The 18,419-nt window shown below is 50.1% G+C and overlaps 1 protein-coding gene across 6 annotated transcripts in view; it reads left to right on the plus strand.

The window, feature by feature from the left end:
- The first annotated feature begins 1,747 nt into the window (after window positions 1-1,747).
- ZC3H18 (zinc finger CCCH-type containing 18) overlaps window positions 1,748-18,419 on the plus strand; it is a 55,177-nt gene continuing 38,505 nt past the window's right edge. Inside the window, exons 1-6 of one of the 6 annotated variants that reach the window (XM_077133264.1) lie at window positions 1,748-1,946; window positions 2,326-2,452; window positions 3,445-3,664; window positions 6,565-7,175; window positions 12,723-12,807; window positions 13,598-13,669. In XM_077133264.1, the coding sequence (XP_076989379.1) occupies window positions 6,579-7,175; window positions 12,723-12,807; window positions 13,598-13,669 (754 nt within the window). In that variant the 5' untranslated portion in view covers window positions 1,748-1,946; window positions 2,326-2,452; window positions 3,445-3,664; window positions 6,565-6,578. Of the gene's footprint in view, window positions 1,947-2,325; window positions 2,453-3,444; window positions 3,665-3,707; window positions 5,661-5,697; window positions 6,342-6,564; window positions 7,176-12,722; window positions 12,808-13,597; window positions 13,670-18,419 lie in introns of those variants that run through there. The other 5 variants (XM_077133265.1, XM_077133262.1, XM_077133266.1 and 2 more) reach the window with 5 other exon arrangements.

The raw sequence follows: 18,419 nt of genomic DNA on the forward strand, positions 1-18,419 counted from the left end.
CTGGGCACAGGGCCCCTTGAATGAACAGCCCCACCACTGTTCGCCGATGTCACCACAACCCCTCCTGCTGTCGGCGAACCTCCATGCCTGTCACCTGCTTTGCAGCTGTGGACAGTCCCATTTTACAGAGGAAACAGCTTCAGCAGCTGGTGCTGGCAAGAGGTTCTGAGGGGGGGCGCCAGCCCTGGTCCCCAGGTCCTCTGACTGGAGCTCAGCAGTGCAGCCCGTGGGACTTAGATCTGGAGAGGCCGGAGCCCTGAGCCCACCTCTGAAGTCTTCTCAGGATCTCCAAACTCCTCTGCACATGGTTTCCAGACTTGGCAAACATTCTCATCGGCAGCTCGGTGCCTGCCCAGGAGCCATGGGGTAAATGCCGCAGTGCCGCCCTCGAGTAGTTCACAGACTGGCTGGGAGGACAGACGAGGAGCAGGACAATACGATTTGTCCTGGCTGCTGCCCCAACGGGCACACACTGGTGCTGGAGACTCACCCAGGTGGCACCAGGCTCAGCCTCTTTTGGGGGTGGCAGGAGGGCTTCTGGGAGGTCCATCCCAGGTGAGACCTGGAGAAGAGTTAAAGATAGCCAGGTGAAGGAGAAAGGCGGGGACAGTGGTCCAAGCAGCAGGAATGGCAGGTGTGCAGACCTGGGGCAAAGCCAAGGGGGAGAAGGAAATATGAGGCTGGGAGGACTGGGACTGGCAGGGCCAGATGACAGAGTCTGAAGGGTCAGGCCGAGGAACTGGGGTTGCATCTCTGCGGCAGGGGTGCTCTGGAGGGTGCTGGAGTGGGGTGGTGGGAACCAGCCTGAAATTTAGAAAGGGGTTCTCTGGCTGCTTTCAGTTGCAGGAATTGGGGGGCAGGGAGGGGAAGCTGTGGCATTAATCTTGGCAAGTGGAGAGGACAGCATGAACCATACCAGGGCAGGGAGAGCAGTGAAAAGGGGGATAATGCAAGACTCCAGAGTTCAGGAGGCAGAACTGACCGGGGGCTCCTCTCCCTCTCTTCCCCTCCCCAAACCCTTCTGCCCAACCTCTCCCAGCCCCTTCTCTCTCCCCTCCCACACCTCCTGGCAGCTCCTACCTGCACACCCTCTCCTTCCTGCCGTCCGTCCACAGCCAGTGGTTTCAGTATGTTCACGAAGTTGGGCAGCCTTCACCACTGATGGTATTTCGGGAACATTTTAACCCCCCCCGCGAAAAGAAACCCTGTGCCCATCCGCGCCCCCAGCCCTGGCAGCCATGGCTCTGGCTCCCGCGTCCCTGGCTTGCTGCTCTGGGCAGCGCCATCCTTGCGCTCGCTCATCGGCTCCCTTCATCCGCGGGCCGCTTCCGAGGTCCCCCCCGCGGCGCGGCGCCCCCCCGGGGCGGGAGGACACCCACACCCAACGCCCCAAGGCGCAGAGGGGGCGCCCCGGGCCTCGCCGCGGTACCGGGGACCCTCATGGGCGCTGATGACACTCGCGACCCTGAGGGCTGCGAAAGCAGCGAGTTCTCCGTGCAAACAGGGTCACCCGCGCTCGGCTCTGCAGTTCACCCCCACGCACGTTTCCGGCCTCACGGGGGAGAGCGGGGGGCCAGCCCCCCTGCGCAGGCGCGCTCCCACCCGCCCCTCCGCGCAGGCGCACGAAGGACGGCCGCGCGCACGCGCGGCGCAGAAGCCCGCCCCCGGCGGGGCGGGGCGCGTCGACGGCTCTGGCGCCGCGCGGAGGCCGGAAGGAAGGCGGGAGGGAGGGGCGAGCGGAGGAAGCCCGCCTGCCCGCAGGTCGGCCGTCGCGGCCTGATGACGTCGCACAATGGCCGGCCCCCGCGGGTAGTGGAGCCCGTTTGTTCCGCCCGCGTCGCGCCCGAAGCCGGAGCCTGTGAGGAGCGGAAGGACTGTGGGACGTCGTCTCCGCGCCGCCGCGACTCTAGCGGAGCCGTGGCCCCCGTCTCCGCGCTCGCGCTGAGGTAAGCGAGGGCCGGGCGGGCGGCGGCGGTGGGAAGGAGGAGGCCGCCTCGTCGGCGGCCGGGCGGAGAACGTGGCGACGGCGGGAGCTGAGGCCGGGACCTTCCGCGCGGCCGCCGCCGTAGAGCGTTTCCGGCTGTGCCCTGCGGCCGTGGGCAGCCGCGGACGAAGCGTGGCCCTCGGGTGCCCCGGCAGGGGGGTCGCGGAGCCTGGCACGATCCCGCCTCTGTCCGCCGCGAGCGCGGCCCCGCGAGGGCCCCGGAACGCCCCCCGAGTCGGAGCTCCGCGCGAGCTGCGTCCGCGCCCCGCCGAGGGGTTACGTTCCTGAAGCTGTCATTTCTCTTCCGGGCCGTTCGCCGGGCACGTTTGCCGCCCACGAAGCGGGTTTGAGAGGCGCGCGGGCTCGCCCTCCGGAGTAGGCCAGCCCGGGGTGCTGGTGGGCGCTCCCGGGACTGTGAGCTCTTTGAACCGCCTGGAGCTTGGTCCTTCGCCTTCAGAGTGAGCACAGGTGAGACGCTCTCCGGTCCTTTAGGAACATGTAACAACTTCCTTGTGCCTTTGATTCGGAGCCCAAAGGGTGCTGGGCGACTGGTGTAAACTAATTGCGGTTATGATACTGGGAAAACCCAAGACTTCAAGACTAATGCAGTCTTTCGCCTGCTGAAACCAAAGTTGTTACTGATTATTTAAGGCAGCTGAGTTTGCCTGGGCAGAGTGGTTGATCATTGTAAATGAGCTTTGTTTTACAAAAACTCATTTGTAAAAGTAAGTCAGTCTTCTGATCCGTTTGGGGGGAAAGGAATAAGAGGGCATTTGACATCTGAGGTACTATTTGGGGCTTAAGGATGGCTCTCATCCTTTCTCCTTGGAGACTCTTTTCTGTCATTTTGCCTGTGGCGTTCCGAGCTCTGGGTGGGTAGTGTTTGCCTGATAGTGTTACGGTCTGTGCATATGAGTAGACTCCAGCCTCTGCAACCACTCAAATGTGTCCCAAAGGTTGGAGCCCTTCTCCAGTTTTAGAGGGAATGGCTCAGATGTTCTAAGAAAGCTTTATGGAGTTACTTCAGAGAGCATACAGGTAAGCTGTGACCTTGCTCCTAGTTAAAGAGCTTTTTTACTTTATCACAGTTACACACTGTCTCGAGATGGGTATTTCCTTGTTGTGCCTTTGATGGTCAGCTTAATAAATTCAGAGGATGGTATCTGTCACCACTGTAGGGGCAGATTTCCTTTAGATATTAAAAGTCTATCAAGTTATAAATTGGAATTTTAACCAGACATACCAGAACTCAGGCACTCAAATAGAAACCATTCTGTTAAAAGTAGTGTCCCAAAGGTTATGTCACTGATGCTCCTTTGCCAAAACCTCTTTAGAACTCCTGTTTTGTTAGTAAATATATAAGCCATGTGAGAAAAACCATTTCATCCAGTTTATCATTCAAACACATATGTTTGACCAAAATTATCTTACCTGGCTCAATGACTTACCTCACTCTCCAGACCAGGCCCTGAATGACTTCTGACTGTTTCTCAAAGTAGTCCGCTTTGAGAGGAGGAAGATTTGCTGCCACTGAAGAAAGACCAGAGTATGTTCTGCAGATTCTGAAGATTCTTCTAAAAGAGAAGTTCCTAACACATTCTGTGCTTCAACAGTGCCATTGGGTTCAGAGCATGGTCTACTAGAGTGACAGCTGGAAAAGGAGACTGTGCCTGAGTTCTGGTATCATTCTTTTTCAAATTAGTCATTTAAATTTCTTGCTTGTATGCAACAGGTAGTTTCTTAAGTAATAGTTTGGTCATTTACTGATAAATATCAAGCACCATATGTCATAAGGCAAGAGACCCTGTAATGGAAGGCAAGTTCATAGTCCTGTGGACCAGAAGATTAAATAATTAGCTCTAAACCTTGCCACAAATCCATAAGGATGGGGTGATTGTTGTAAAAAGACTAAATTGAGCAAAAATTGTGAACGTGGGGGTCAGTTAAGACTTGTCCAGAGGATCGTGTTTCATTTGCTGCACTTGGTAGGCCATGTATTTACCTCCCAAGCATCCTCACCTTCCAGGCACCCCAATGTGGCGAATGCACTCGCATATTTGCCAAACTGAATTAATCTCTAAAGCAGATGAAGACACGGAAGTCCAGAGAGGGCCTGGGAGTCAAACCGCCTGATTCCAAGGAAGTGCCTTCTTTCTGTGCCACGTGGTATGGCTCAGGTCGCTTCTGACACACAGGTAGATCCATTGGCAGAAAGACCAGGTAGATCCATTGCCAGATGGCCATGACTACCTGGTCTGGCGAGTTCATGCACTTTCCCCCAGATCCTGATGCTAGGAAGTGGAAAAGCTGGGAGGCTGTTTCTTCTGACCCATGTGCCCTATAAGAAAACAATACTTTAAAAGGTAAACGTCCCATTGTTTACTTGTCCACTGCATTGGTTCAGGTACTTGAAGGTAGGCACTTGTTTTCTTTTATTTCTTACTCTAGGAATTAATTTCAAGTCTGTCAGAATATACAAAGATATTTGGTCGAACTTAATCATGACCAAAACCGAAGTGCAAGTCTGCCTTGCCCTGGCCCCTGGACAGGAAGTCGCCTGCTTGGAGCAGTTTGTGCTCTGCATCCCTCTGGAAAGGATAGCATGCTGCAAAGCTGTGGCGGAGCTGAGCAGGTGCCCTCTGCAGACTTATCGATTGTTTATTTTAAACTTGTTTGAGAAGACATTAAATTTTCCATAACAAGTGTTTTAAGAGGTAACTTTGTTTCCAGGTTTGCCCTTAGACTATAATAATGAGAATCAAAATTTGTCACGTTTCAAGTGGGATTATAAAAGACTCTGGAACCGGTTGAGCTTTGGCTGACTGCTTCCTGGGTACCAAGCAGATGATAGTACTAGGGAGATGAACAACTCTGTGCTTTTATGTAGCTGTTTTTATATACAACGTAATAGAAACTGTATGTTAAACATAGGCTTAGGATGTTAGGTGCAAAGGAAACTCTTTTGTTTACTTTGTTAAAATTAGAAAGTAAGAATAGCAGGGGGAAAGGTCACTTAGTGTGCCACTAGCCTTGACTGTTGGTCTCCAACACTTAGAAACATGGCAGCCGTAGCATGGCCTCCTCCATCCTCATCGGTCTGCCTCAGGCTCCTGGGAAATGGAGTGGGGGCAGGATTTCTGCCCATTTCTCATTTTCAATAAAGAACCTTATTTTAGGATCAACCTTTGAGTAATTCCTTCAAATAGTTCCACCTCTGGATGCTAACTGGAGAGTGTAGTTGGAAAACTGAAAAGTGAATCATTTTAAGATCTGTTTTAGATTGGCTGGTGTGTAAACTAGTATTCTTGCTAACCATTTCGTTTCCGTGGAGTAACAGGTTTTAAGTTACTTGTCCTGATTTATGTTCAGTTTTAATTCCATTAACAGCAAAGAAGAAAGTTAAGTCTAGATAAAATCCACTCCTGATACTGTGCCTTTTTAAAAGTATTCCTGCATGCGTACACATGCACAACTGCAGCTGCAGACCGGATGGCTTGTCTCACCTGTAAACTTGCGGTCATCTTGGGACAGATAAATTTTTTCCGGATATCTCTGAGACACCAAGCAGCATGACTATGGCATGGATTATTTTAAATAGAAGTTGTCATAAGCCTCAGGAAGAAGAATCGAGTGACTGTTTGGACCTTTTTCGGTTCCTATCATTATAAACAAACATGTAAGCAGCTCACTGCCCAGTGCTTGGTGACGGGTCAGCGTTTGCTTCTAGACTGTTTGATGGTGGTGTGCACACATGCTCCCACCCCACCTTATGTAATCCACATTTTAGGACATTGCAGTGGGAAAACCAGAAGATACTCACTTTATAATTCAGTCTAGATGAGGAAAAAGAGAAATTAAATCTTCTGAAATGGCACTATGACTTTGAACTACTCACACTTTGTAAATTTTTCTGCCAGGCTTCTTTCCGTAGCAGGTACTAGATTTGCGCAGTGGCTCTCGGCATCACTGGGGTGTGTAGAGCACTCTTGAATGTCTGTTGGAGGTGCATGTGGAACAGGTCTGCATTTGAGTGGTTCTGCTGAAGGCAGCCGGAAGCCATGCTTTAGGAAAGTGCACTCAGTAAAAGGAGAAAGTCCACACCTGGGGACCAGGACGGGCTGGTCAGGTTTCTGCTGCACACTGCTTGAGGTGACTGCAGAAAAATGGCCAAATGTGGGCCTTCAATTTTGTTGCCCCATTCCATAATGCACATTTTCTTGAATTTCGAAAGGACTGTAAGACTTCCGGAGCTGTCCCTTGCAGTCGTGTGGATGACGCTGCAAGGAGAGCACTGGACCATGGCTCTGCTGGGGTGTGGGAAGTGTTGGGTCCTGACCCTGTGGCCTGTTGAAGGGAGGTGGGTCTTCTGGGTGTGCTGTGTGGGTTTCACTGCCCGTTGGTCTCCTTAGAGGGTCAGCCAAGGGCAGCAGTCTGGAGAGTGAAGCTCTGGAATTTGGGGAGGAGTTGTGCAGGGCCAAGCCAAGTAGAGGTCTTGATTCCCCGTCAGGTCAGGAAGATGAGGGCATGGCTGGCTTTCTGTTTTGCTAAATGCTGTGACTTTCTTCCCCTTTCTCTTCCAGAACCGTGGGCACCGATGGATGTGGCCGAGAGCCCTGAACGGGATCCTCGCACGCCAGAGGGTGAAGAGGACGAGCAGCAGGGGCTCTCGGACGACGACATTCTGAGGGAAAGTGGGTCTGATCAGGATTTGGACGGAACTGGGGGAAGAGGGTCCGACTTAGAGGCTGAGGAAAATGCAGCTCGGGGACTGGGCCGGGAGGAAGAGGAGAACCACTCTGATGAGGAGGACCGGGCAAGTGAGCCCAAATCTCAGGATCAGGACTCTGATGCCAATGAGCTGAGCAGGGGTCCAGTGAGTTCCCCGTGTGAAGACGAGGGGGATGAGGATCGGACAAGTGACCCTCGGGACGAGGCCTCCTCAGTGACCAGGGAACTGGATGAGCATGAGCTGGACTACGATGAGGAGGTGCCCGAGGAGCCAGCTCCTGCTGCCCAAGAGGACGAAGCCGAGAAGGTTGGAGCTGAGGACGATGAAGACAAAGGCGAAGGAGCTCCGGGAGAGGAAGAGAAATTGGGTATTAAGAATATGGAGGAAAAAGAACCCATGGAAGCTGTCAAGGAGAAAAAAAAAGAGGATGACGATGGAGAGATTGACGATGGGGAGATTGATGTGAGTATGACCGAGCAAGGGGTACTAGTAAGACTTTCAGCCCCCCCCTGTGCCCCCCCTGTACCTGGCACCTCCTAGGGACAACCAGGGGATTTGCTTGCTGGAACCAAGGGCTAGGACAGCGGAGTGCAGGGACATGTGGGCATCGTTCCTGGTGTAGTCGCTGCAGCCCTCAGAAAGGATGTAGAGTCAGGAGTGAAAGCTCTGTGTCTGCCACGGGTGGCACCCAGAACTTCCATAGGCCTCTTTTCACCCATGCTTTGGTGATCTTGGTCAGGTTGAATGAAAATGCCTAGTGCCCAATTTTTTTACATTCTGGATTTTTTTTAAACCCGTGAACAGCTCATTTTCCCCTTTATCTTTGCTAACTGTAAACAGTATTTGAGTTAGCATTCAATAGAAATCATCGTGGATTTTCAGCTCCTTAAGTTCTTGAGATAAAAAAGAACCGGAGAGGTTTCCTTCCAGTGTTATTTATTCTTGGAGGCATTATTGTATTTGCCTCCAAGGCAAATTTTGTATTTGCCTCTGGAGAGAGGACCGGCTGTGCCGAGCCTTCTGGTTATATCCCTGAAAATAACCTGAGAAGAGCAGGAGTCTTTTAAAAAATGGAATTGTATGTCCGAGCACCCTTTTGACAAAGCCATCACAATTTCTTGGTACTTATTTAAATTAATCTTGTCTTCAGACTGGCAAGCAGCAACACTAGTAATTAGAGATCCTAGATGATGAGTTAGGTTGGGCTTTTATGGCAGATAATCCTGTTGAAAGAACTTTAATCATGGTATTGAAGAAGTTGAAGATTTGCGGGGGGGGAAAGCCCGAAGTCCTGCTAAGTGATACTTTTCAAAACTGTGTAACGCAGAAGAGTGGAGAGGGGATACAAAGCATAGTAAAATGATCAGGGGGGCTTTTAAAGGATTCCGAGAAGGAGATAGTGCTCCTTGAGGATCGTGGCAGTCAAGGGTGGGTGGGCTGGCCATTTCTCAGAAATGTTGTGGTTGGAGCGGAAGAATGCTAGCTGCTATTTAACACAGCGAGTGGCCGTCCCCCAGTAGTATTAGTCCCGAAGTTCAGTCTGCTTTAAGACGGCTCCACTTTTCCATCTGTGTCCAGTGGGGCTGGTGCTGTGCTCAGTGAATTTAAGGCCTTTAGATATTGCTTGTCTGACTCACCTTCATGAGAAGAGAAGCACGTGTGTGAAATCTTTACATCTCAGATCTTTTCTCTCTCATTTATATATAGAAAGTGTTGTAAGTTCATAATTTTTGCTTAACATTATGGTAAAAAGGTACTGTCAGGACTTTATTTTTAAGAGTTTCCTTATGTTTTGCCCTTCATTCTTCCCTTCCATTTTCGGAAGATGCCCCTCAACCACAGGGTTGGCAAAGGGAAAAGAGATGCTGCAAAACTCCAGGTTATCAAGTGAGCTGAAGTGGGGGCAGAGGACAAAGTTGTTGGCCAAAGTGTGATTGATGGAGGTTGTTTACGAGCGTGGTTCATGGTGCTGTAGAGCACCAGCGCCGCGTCCTCCTGCGGCAGAATGCTTGCGGTCCTGCGAGCTGGGGTGCTGCAGGCAGAGGGTATTCAAGTTTATTTCATTTCTAGTTAAAAGAGGGCTGCCCACAGACCCTTCTTCACTTTTGTCGAGTCAGTTTTATCCGTCACCTCCACTACGTTCCCATAGGCCGGGAGCAGGGGCTGTGACCCCGTTGGGGTCCTGGAGGGCGATGTGCGCATCAGCCTCCTTTCCCACTCCGCGTGGACCGTGCTGCTGAAGCTCACTGACCGGGTGTTTGCTGGTCCCCCAAAACAGAGCATGTGGACTGATAACTGAGTGTGACTTTCTTACCTGCTTGGACCCTGCAGTTTGTATTGGTTGGTTTTGGCCTGAGCAGCACCCTCCAGGGGCAGGACCTCATAGCCCAGCTGGAAACAGCATGCTGTCAGAGAGACCCAAGCCGTCGCTTCACGTGGCCACCAGGCTCGGTCCCCAGGCCTGAGTTACCCGCTTGCAGGTCCCTGCCTTGGGCATGAAGAGGGGATGCTCTTGCTGTGTGGTCACCATTGTGTGGGGGGTGGGAGAGGGACGCAACGGAGTCCTTGCTGTAGGGCAGGCCGACGACGGTCAGGCAAGACACTGCACCAGGAAGGGGGCTCTCCAGTCTCATACTTCTTCGCTTGCATGTGTGGTTCCTTGCGCCTGATCCCTGACGCCTCTGGCTCCTCCCCATTCTTTAGTAGCAGCTTAAGTGCTGCTGTGATGCCTGGCTTAGTGCAGCCGCCTGAGTTAACTGGTTTGTCAGTGTCCTTGTTTCTGTGGTCTCCCCTCCCTGTCAAGAACATAAATGTCCTGAGAGCAGGACCTATTCAGCCAGTTCATCTCTGAACCTCTGAACCTGGGCCTGGCACGTGTGGGCAACCAGCAAGAATGATTTGAGTACATAGAGCCCCAGTTGGTTGGGGGCCCATAAAGGCTATGGGCTAGCAGTAAAAGTGGGGGGGCAGCTCAGGAGAGCCCTCAGCCACCATGGATGGGTGTCTGCTGGTACTTGAAAAGTTGCTCTTTTTGCCCCTGCTCTCAGTCCCAGCTGCACACCTCCCACTCCTGCCAGGAAGGATATTTGGCCCATGTCCACCCAGCACCCCCTGCAGGGTCTCTCACAGTGCTGCTCTTCATGCTCCTGCACTCACCCCGTTTCCCTGCCTTCGGGTGCTCTTCTCTGGTGGTTAGGGATGCAGGGAGTGGGGGTCATCAACACCCTGGATTTTAGCGGGAACTCCCACCCCATGCTTTCAAGCACAGCTCTGGTATCAGGTAAACTGTCTGGATACTTTTACGAGGACAAAATATGCGGTTTGGCTTATAACCTCAAAAATAGACCCCTTAGCGAGCACCTGTTCCTGGCAGGGCTCTTGCAGGCTTGGTTGCATGGAAGAGGTGTGTCCTCAAAGGACCCTTTTTCTGAGTTGTTCTCATGAGCCACCAGGAAGAATGAGGTAGAAACGTCTAGAGCATGGTTTGATCTATCCTTTTAACTGAAGAGCACTTTTCTCTTGTCAGGTTACATTGTCCTGCTTTTTCCCTGTTATTTTCAGGTCATTGAAACAGATGAACTGTTTTGGGGGAAGGTCTTCCCCACCCTCCAGCATCTCTACCGTTTTGGTCTAGATTCCTTGATTGTACTATCAATTTGTGTAATAGGACCTTTAGATCATTTGGTCTAAACTACAAAGTTTGTGTTTAAGGCCTTTAATTCCTGTGAAGTGTCTTTGGTGTGCTGCTAGAATACCCTTCCAATGTCAGCGCCTGTCTGAGCGTGCTGCATCCCTGGTGGGATGGGGATGAAGTCTTGTGTGTAGAGCTGTGGGCCAGCTTGTACAGCCTGTGGCTACTTGTGGTGCAACACCAAGAAGATGTGGGATAGCCAAGGCCTCTGCATCTAGGGCCTCTCACCTGTTCAAACCGAAGAGGCCAGAGTACACGAGGGTCCGGCTGCCTGTCTGTAAAGGACTGCCCCCCTCTGTCACGCACCTCTGCTCACCTCCCACCAGAAGCTGTCCTTCCTCTCGGGGTCTGAGGCGCCCCTGGGTTGCTCCATGGTCTTCTCAGGCCTGCTCTTGACTGTCTTGCAGACCAGTTCCTCATCTTCATCTGTCCGCCTCCTTTGCTCATTTTATTGGGTGTTTTTGTTTCTTGTCATTTGGTAAACAGAACTTACATGGCCACTGGGGGCTCTCCCTTTTGGAGAAGGGCAGTCCCTGTATTCTGTTGCGTTGCTCCTCTTTCTGATGGCTGCGCACGTGTGTCAGATAGCCTCTCCAAGACAGCAGCTCAGTGGCCCATGTCCTGCGAGAACTGACCGCGACTCCCTGTCACAGCTGGTAGCTCACCACCTGCCCTCCTGTGTGAGAAAATATGAGATAGTACAGGTTGGAGCCCGCCTTTCCTTTTATGTCGGAGATGGCTGCAAAGGCCTCCCCCTGCGCACCCTTGCTCTGCACTTGCACCCGGGAAGGCTCTGCCTTTCCGGTGCGCGTTGGTCGGGCTGCCCCTCCTGACGCCCCTAGGGACGCTGGGCCGGGAGCGGCGTGTTCACCCCGCCCTTGAGAAGGGGCCCACCTCCTAGGAGCGTGGAGTATCGGGTTGAGGGTCGGCCTGCGTGCCAGCACGTGAGGAAAGGCAGACTTGCAGCATGAGTCACAGTCGTGAAATCTAAGAAGCTCGGAGAATTGAAAGTTATTTCTGAATTCATTTGATGGAAAACCTGAACTGAAGTGAGGCTCTTTATGGTCTTGCATTTGTTTCCTATAGTGCAAATAGTCACGGGTTTCCTTCCAGAAAGATTACTGTGTTGATTACGGGGTGCCATCTCAAACCCTCAAACCCTGTATATTAGCTTTCTAAACTCAAAACATTTCTGAATTCCCAGAACACATTCCGTTCCAGGGGTTTGGGGTAAGGGATTACAGACCTGTATTTATATCCCCGTTTGACTGAGAAAGGAACTGGGGTTTTAGGAACTGTGACAGGCCCAGGCTGGGACCTGAGCCTCCGGCTCGGGGTGGTCTCGGGGCGCTGCCTCTCTCTCCGCTGGCGTGGTGGTTCCACATTGCAGCTCATGTGCTCATCTGCCTTTGTCACAGAAGCTGTCATTTTTTAAGTAACTTTTGTGATTAAGTCGTGCATATGGGTTGTTTAGAAAATTTGAATGGGAAGGTAAAAACCTTCACAAAGAAGAAAGTCAAAATCCCCTAATATCATCGCTCGGTGTGCTTGACCTCTGAGGGTGTTGTCCCCGTTATGGTAATAGTTGTCATTTGCCGTGTTCTCCGGGCAGCCTCACATGCAGGCCGTGTGCCCTGGGCAATTTCAGGGAGGCCCCTAGCTGCCCTGTGAGATGGGCATCCCCTCTGTTCTGCGGAGAGGAAGCCAAGGCACAATGTGGGGAATGTGTCCACGACTGTACCATGCCGGGCAGGGGAAGGCAGGGTCAGCACTGGAACCCAGGCCTTTCTCCCGCAGGACAAAAGCGTCAGACAAGAGGCTCCTAAGGTGGAAGTTGATGCTACCCTCTGGCCTGGGAGCCATTTCACCCTGAGAAAGCTCCAGTACAGGAGCGCCAGTGGCACATAGGCTGCCTTAGATTTCTGTGAAATCATGTGTGCTATATGCCGTAATGCTTTATGAACTGTAGAGGGCCTGGCACACTTTTTCGGAACCTTCACCTGGTGTTGGACGCCAGTGCTACTGTTGCCTGTCCTTGTAGTTCAAGTGCGTTCTTACTTAGATTGTTGTGTTTAATGCCTTGATCTCAGGAGCAAGCTTTGAGATCATCTCCACTTTGTAGATGAAGGAAATCTGCGTGAATTGGTGCGTGCCAGGACACGGGTCTTGTGCACATGTGGAAGTGCCCCGCTCCTAGCTTCAGGCCTCTGGTTGGGCGAAAGCAGTCCCAGTGGGGGGCGCCTCCCACCTCTTTCTTCATAGGTGGCACCTCTCATTAAAGCAATTCCCTCTTCAAGTCACATTGTCCTCTGTTTCAGGATGATGACCTGGAAGAAGGTGAAGTGAAAGACCCCAGTGATAGGAAGGTGAGGCCTCGTCCCACCTGCCGATTCTTCATGAAAGGTAATTGTCTGAGCCAGGTACCTTTGAGCAGCCTGCTGGTATGGCCTTGCGTGTTCCTGGGCCTCCGGAAAGGCTGCACTGGGGCCGGCTGGGGTGGGTGAGGCTGGAGGGTGGTCCGAGAGCAACAGCAGGTCCTTTGGTTGGTCCTTTCGTTGTTCGCATGCTTACCTTCGTGGTGAGAGAGGCAGGTCCTTCTCTCACTTGGGATTCCAGGCCCTCGTCTGCCACAGACCGTGGCTGTACTTCAGGCACCAGTCATCTTTCTGAGTGGTCCTTTCTATGAAGGCAGGTGTCCAGGTGCCAGCTTTGACATCCCCACCACTGTAAGGGGAACTAACGCTTTTCAGTGAGATGTGTCAGAAGGATAGCCTGCATTTGGGGTGGGCTTCCACCTGGCACCAGGGTGTGCTCTTTCCCTAGAAAGTGAGCAGTGTGAGCCAAGTAGCTGCAGCAGATGGCAGTCTGATGGTGTCTTGTTTAAAAATCCATACTAACCACATTCTAAAATGTATTGGAATCCTTAACATCACGATAGTATGGCTTTTTGTTTTGTTTTTAAAGTCTTGGGTGATTTGAGAATGGAAATGAGAATTTCCAAACTGTAGTGTTTCTGTCATGTACAGCATTAATTTTGGCATATTTCTTGTAATTCAGCATTTTCCTTGGTCAGATAGGAAGATGCTTTTCTCTTTTTCTTAATTTTATTTAACCTCTTAATGACTTTGCTCACTGACCCCGCCTGCATGTACCCCCCAAGTTCACACAAGCTTCCTGTGTACTTCTTTTCCAGATGTTGTGCCACCATTATCCACTCTTCTTGCACCAATATCAAATTCCATACCATTCAGAGGCCAGGTTAAAGGTACAAAAATATACTATATTCACTCTCTTTGGTACCTTAAAGTCCCACTGCTCCCAAGGTCAGACTTCTTGCTCCTGGATCCAGAACACAGCTGTGAAGCCAGGAGGGGGGTGGGGTCTTGAGGGGCAGAGCACAATTTCGAAGGGGTGGGAAATGGGGCCACCACAGTGCTCTCAGGGATGCGAGCCAATGGCACGGGTGTGGGCAGGGTTACAGTAGGTAGTAGGGCTATAGCCAGCGTGCAGGGCAGGGTCTGCACCGAGAGGCCTCAGGGAGTCCTGTTCCTCATACCCCAAGGTGGCCCAGGGATGATGCACAGGGACCGGGGCTGACTGAGGGACTGCTGCGTGCTGGTGTGATGGGTACCAAGGCTCTCCCATGTCTGTGGTCCTTTCCCCCAGGTGAAAGAGCTGGGCATGTCTGGGTAACATGTACACATTCTGCACCAGGAGAGACTCTGGGCACACCTGGTGGGCTGTGGGCCAGGGGCAGCCATGTGCTGTAGAGAGAACACCACAGGGTGATCAAGGCAGCTGGCCACCCTGAGGACAGATGTGTAGCACTTAGGTTCTCAAAAGTACATCATTCCAGCTCTGCAGAAACTTTGGTGTTGAAAGTGTCCGTATGTCAGAACATTTCAGCTGAAGTGGAAGACTGCTTTTCCGAAGTGGTGTGGGAGTAAATGAAGTCAGTCCATCCCCCAGATGACTGGATTAGAGCAAGGAGGGAAGCAGTGCGCTTGGCCAAGCCCTGGTGACAGCCTGCACCATGCAGTGCTTCTGGCCTCTTGATGGCAGAGTGGTGCCGAAGGGCCGGTCCTGTCGGGAAGGCAGGATTGTCCCTACAGCAGGAGGCAGCGGCATCCACCATTCTCTGCCAAGGGTATCACTCACTGAACTTGTTGCCAGAACTTAGAGGCAGAACAGATAAAAGAAGTGAACTCACTATTGGAAACTGCAAATTAACATAGGAGCTGTCTGCTTGAGTAAGCACTGAAAGCTGTCACATTGAAGTCAGACAGATTAAAAAAAATATGCGAGCCACAGTCCAAGTAGTAAATGGTGACACTGCCGAGGGCAGATGGAGGGCAAGGTTTGGGTCTCGGTGAGTGTGGCCATGGTACAAGTTTCTCCAGCGAGGGAGTCTAAAGCTGGTGGAAAGCAGGCATTTTTTACAGCTTAGTTGAGCATTATAAGTAACTTCTGTTTCAGGGATATTTTTTAAATTTATCTTGCCCCCCCCCCCCGCTGTTTGTTTATTCTGCAGTGTAATGTGATGTAAGACAAAAGGAAATGGCAGATTCTTTCCATTTTCTAGAACAGGTCTCCTTATTTTTCTTGGTTATAAGACATTTATTTGAATGTAATTTTTTTTGTTTACCTGTAATTTGTAAACTTGGTGTCAAATTGAGATGAATCTGTTTAAGTTCCCTCTAATAACAAGTCATTCTAAAAATAAAATGAAGTTTGTTGTGCTAGGGAGGATGTGGAGAAATTGGAACCCTCGTTTGCTGGTGGGAATGAGAAATGCTGCAGCCACTTGGGAAAACACTCTAGCAGTAGTTCCTTAAAATGTAAGTTTCCATGTGATCCAGCAGTTCCATTTTTCCACTTCCAAGAAAATTGACAACCTGTCCACACAGAGGCTTCTCTGTGAATGTCCATAGCAGCGTTACTTGGAAACTGCCCAGGCATCCATCGCAGATGAGCAGGCGAGCACAATGCAGCCGAGCCACGCAGTGGAATGTTATTCAGCCATAAAAAGGAATGAGGTTCTAAGACACGCCACAACACGGATGAGCCTTGGAGACATCCTGCTCAGTGGAAGCAGCTGGACACAAAAGGCCTGATGTTGTGTGATTCCCCATACATAGCATGTCCAGAAGAGGCAAATCCACAGAAACAGAAAGTAGACTCATGTTTGCCAGGGTCTGGGGGTCGCAGGGAATGGGGCGTGACACTGCTGATGGGTACAGAGTTCCTTTGGGGGATGACGAAAATGTTCTAGAATTAGATAGTTGTGATAACTGCACGACTCTGAGAATATAATAAAAATGGCTGAATTGGGCAGGCAGCGGTGGCTCAGCAGCAGAGTTCTCGCCTGCCATGCCAGAGACCTGGGTTCTATTACCGGTGCCTGCCTGTGTTAAAAAAAAAATGACTGAATTGTACACTTTAAATGGGTGTGTTTTATACTTGTGAAATATATCTTAACTTAAAATGTCTGTAAAAAATTTTATTAGCTGTATTTCTATGATAAATTGTGATCTGTACATCAATCATTTAATTGCCCAAATGGGCACATTGATTTTTATGATCATTGACAACAAAACGTGAGGGCAGCACAGCTTGCAAACATTTTAAAGCACCAACATCCTGTCTGTGGTATGTTTTTACCTCTCATAGGTTTATGTTAAATCATCACATCTCGAAAAGCCTGTACACAAAGGCATTGCGTTTTCCTTCATCTGTCCTGCGTTGGGTTTCTAGGTTAGTCTGCTGTGAATAGCTCCAGGCTCACTTTGTGTCAGACCCCCACGTCCCACCCACGTGCTCTGTTGAAGTTTAAAGCAGCAGTTCTCAGAGTGTGGTCTGGGAACCAGTGGGAGTCCTGGAGGCCCTTTCCCGAGCTGTGTGTTTCCCTGGCCTTGAGGCTATGCTCGTGGTCACATCTCTGCCCCCACCATGCACATGCAGTGCCCCTCACAGCATCCCTGCTGCCGCAGGAAGAATTATAATTTGATGAATGTTGGCACATGAGTATGCCATTTTTAAATTTTTTAATTATTTTTTTCTCTTATAGCATCTTTTTTGTATATAATTTTTTTATTTTGTTTTTTAAAATACCAAAAGAACACCAAACAAATGGGAACATTCCTAGTTTGATCATTCTGTTCTACATGTATAATCAGTAATTCACAATATCATCGCATAGTTGCACATTCATCATCATGATCATTTCTTGGAACATTTGCATCCGTTCAGAAAAAGAAAACGAAAACAGAAAAAAAAAATTATACATGCCATTTTTTTTAAAAGCCACTTTATTGAGGCATAATTTACATGCCATGAAATGCGCCCATTTTAAGCATACAGTTCACTGGTTTTTAGTAAATTTTCGAGTTTTGCGACCATCACCACAATCCCAGTTTTAGTTCCTTTCTGTCATCCCAATAAGGTCCTTGAGTATGCGTCCTCATTGTCCAGGTGGTGGAAAGCACATCCAGAGTGCTTCTGCCTGCACAGAGGGACAAGGGGCAGGCCAGGTTTGAGCTGAATGACCCTCTTGCTAGGGAGCACCGTTTTTACAAGAGAGAAGGATAGACAAGCCATGGTTACCCAGATGTGGAGATGCTCTCAGGCACTCTCAGAAATAAGCCTGTCTTTTAAGGAGGAAACTGACAATATTTGTTTGCTAATGTTGCAATTCAAGTTCTCTAGTGAAAATAAGAATTTTGGAAAACTTGTATCCACTGCCAGCAACTTGATGACTTCCTGGGACTTGCTTCCAAATGGTTTTCAGATGACCTTCCCGTGATGTATCATAGCCGGGAAGATCGCCAGCACAGGGGCAGGGTGGGCCGGCAGGTTTCGGGGTGCAGCCTTCAGGGAGCTTGGTGGCAGGGCCGTGGATCCACTTCGCAGCTGGCGGCGAAGAAACCTTCAGTTGTTGAGTTTGGTACAGGATCAGAAAAGGGGTACGAGGGTGTCTGAAGAGGCCATTAGAAGGCTTCCCCCCCATTGCTGTGTCTGTGTTAGGCCAACTTTCCTCACCTCCTTCAGCCAAAACAGCGTATTACAGCCAATCTGGCACAGAAGCAGGTATGTGAATTCTCACAAGGGAACTGCCGCGCTTCTCATAATTCTTAGGAAAAAATATATTTCCATAAAGCATTTATGTTAACATATTAGATTTACTGTTATTTTATTATAATAATTTTAGTCTTCCACTGTACTGATAAACAGACAAACATTTCTGAAATCTCATCACATTTCCAGACCTAAGACCTGCCCACACATACCCAGCCTGGCCACGTGCCCATAGACTTCTTTTCCTGGCACCTTTGCACACTGGGACACAGGTAGATCCCCTTGGGTTGGGCTGATCTTGGAAGCCGTCCAGCAGGCTGCTGTCCATGAGACCTGACTCTGTTTCCCTGTCACCTCTGTGTGCTTCGCGTCCTTGATTTCTGCCAAAGAACCCACTGTGGCTTATTTTACATGTTACGTCTGCTTCACTCATGAAGTTTGTTTTGTTGAAATTAAGCTTTCAGGTTCCTTATAGATACGTTGGCTATTGAAAAAAGCGAAGTCCATACAGAGTGTATACTCTGTGTCGGAAAAAATGAGAATGGATACATTGATTGATTGATTGCCTAATCCCCAATAAATTGATAGCTGCCTCTGGAGGCTTGGGGTGAGACTTTACATTGTGTACCTTTTATTGTGTTTGAATATTTTTTATTTACATGTATTCCATTTTTAGGTTGTTTCATTATGAAATATTTCATACATACAAAGCGATGTGTTTACAGAAGGTATAAAGAACAGTAAAACAATTCCTCATCCAGTTTAGAACTAGAACATTCTTGATGCCATTGAAGCCCCTCTGTACCAAAAATAATACACATTTCGAAAGCGAAGGAAGTATTGTCCCACCCCCCTGGCACCCTGGCACGGCTGTCTCCATTTCTCCTTGTTCTTGCTGTGTTTTCGTACCCGTACACACCGTCCTCGTCGTGATTGTCAGC

This window comes from Tamandua tetradactyla, chromosome 16, assembly GCF_023851605.1.
Source record: "Tamandua tetradactyla isolate mTamTet1 chromosome 16, mTamTet1.pri, whole genome shotgun sequence".
Taxonomy (NCBI): Eukaryota; Metazoa; Chordata; class Mammalia; order Pilosa; family Myrmecophagidae; genus Tamandua; species Tamandua tetradactyla.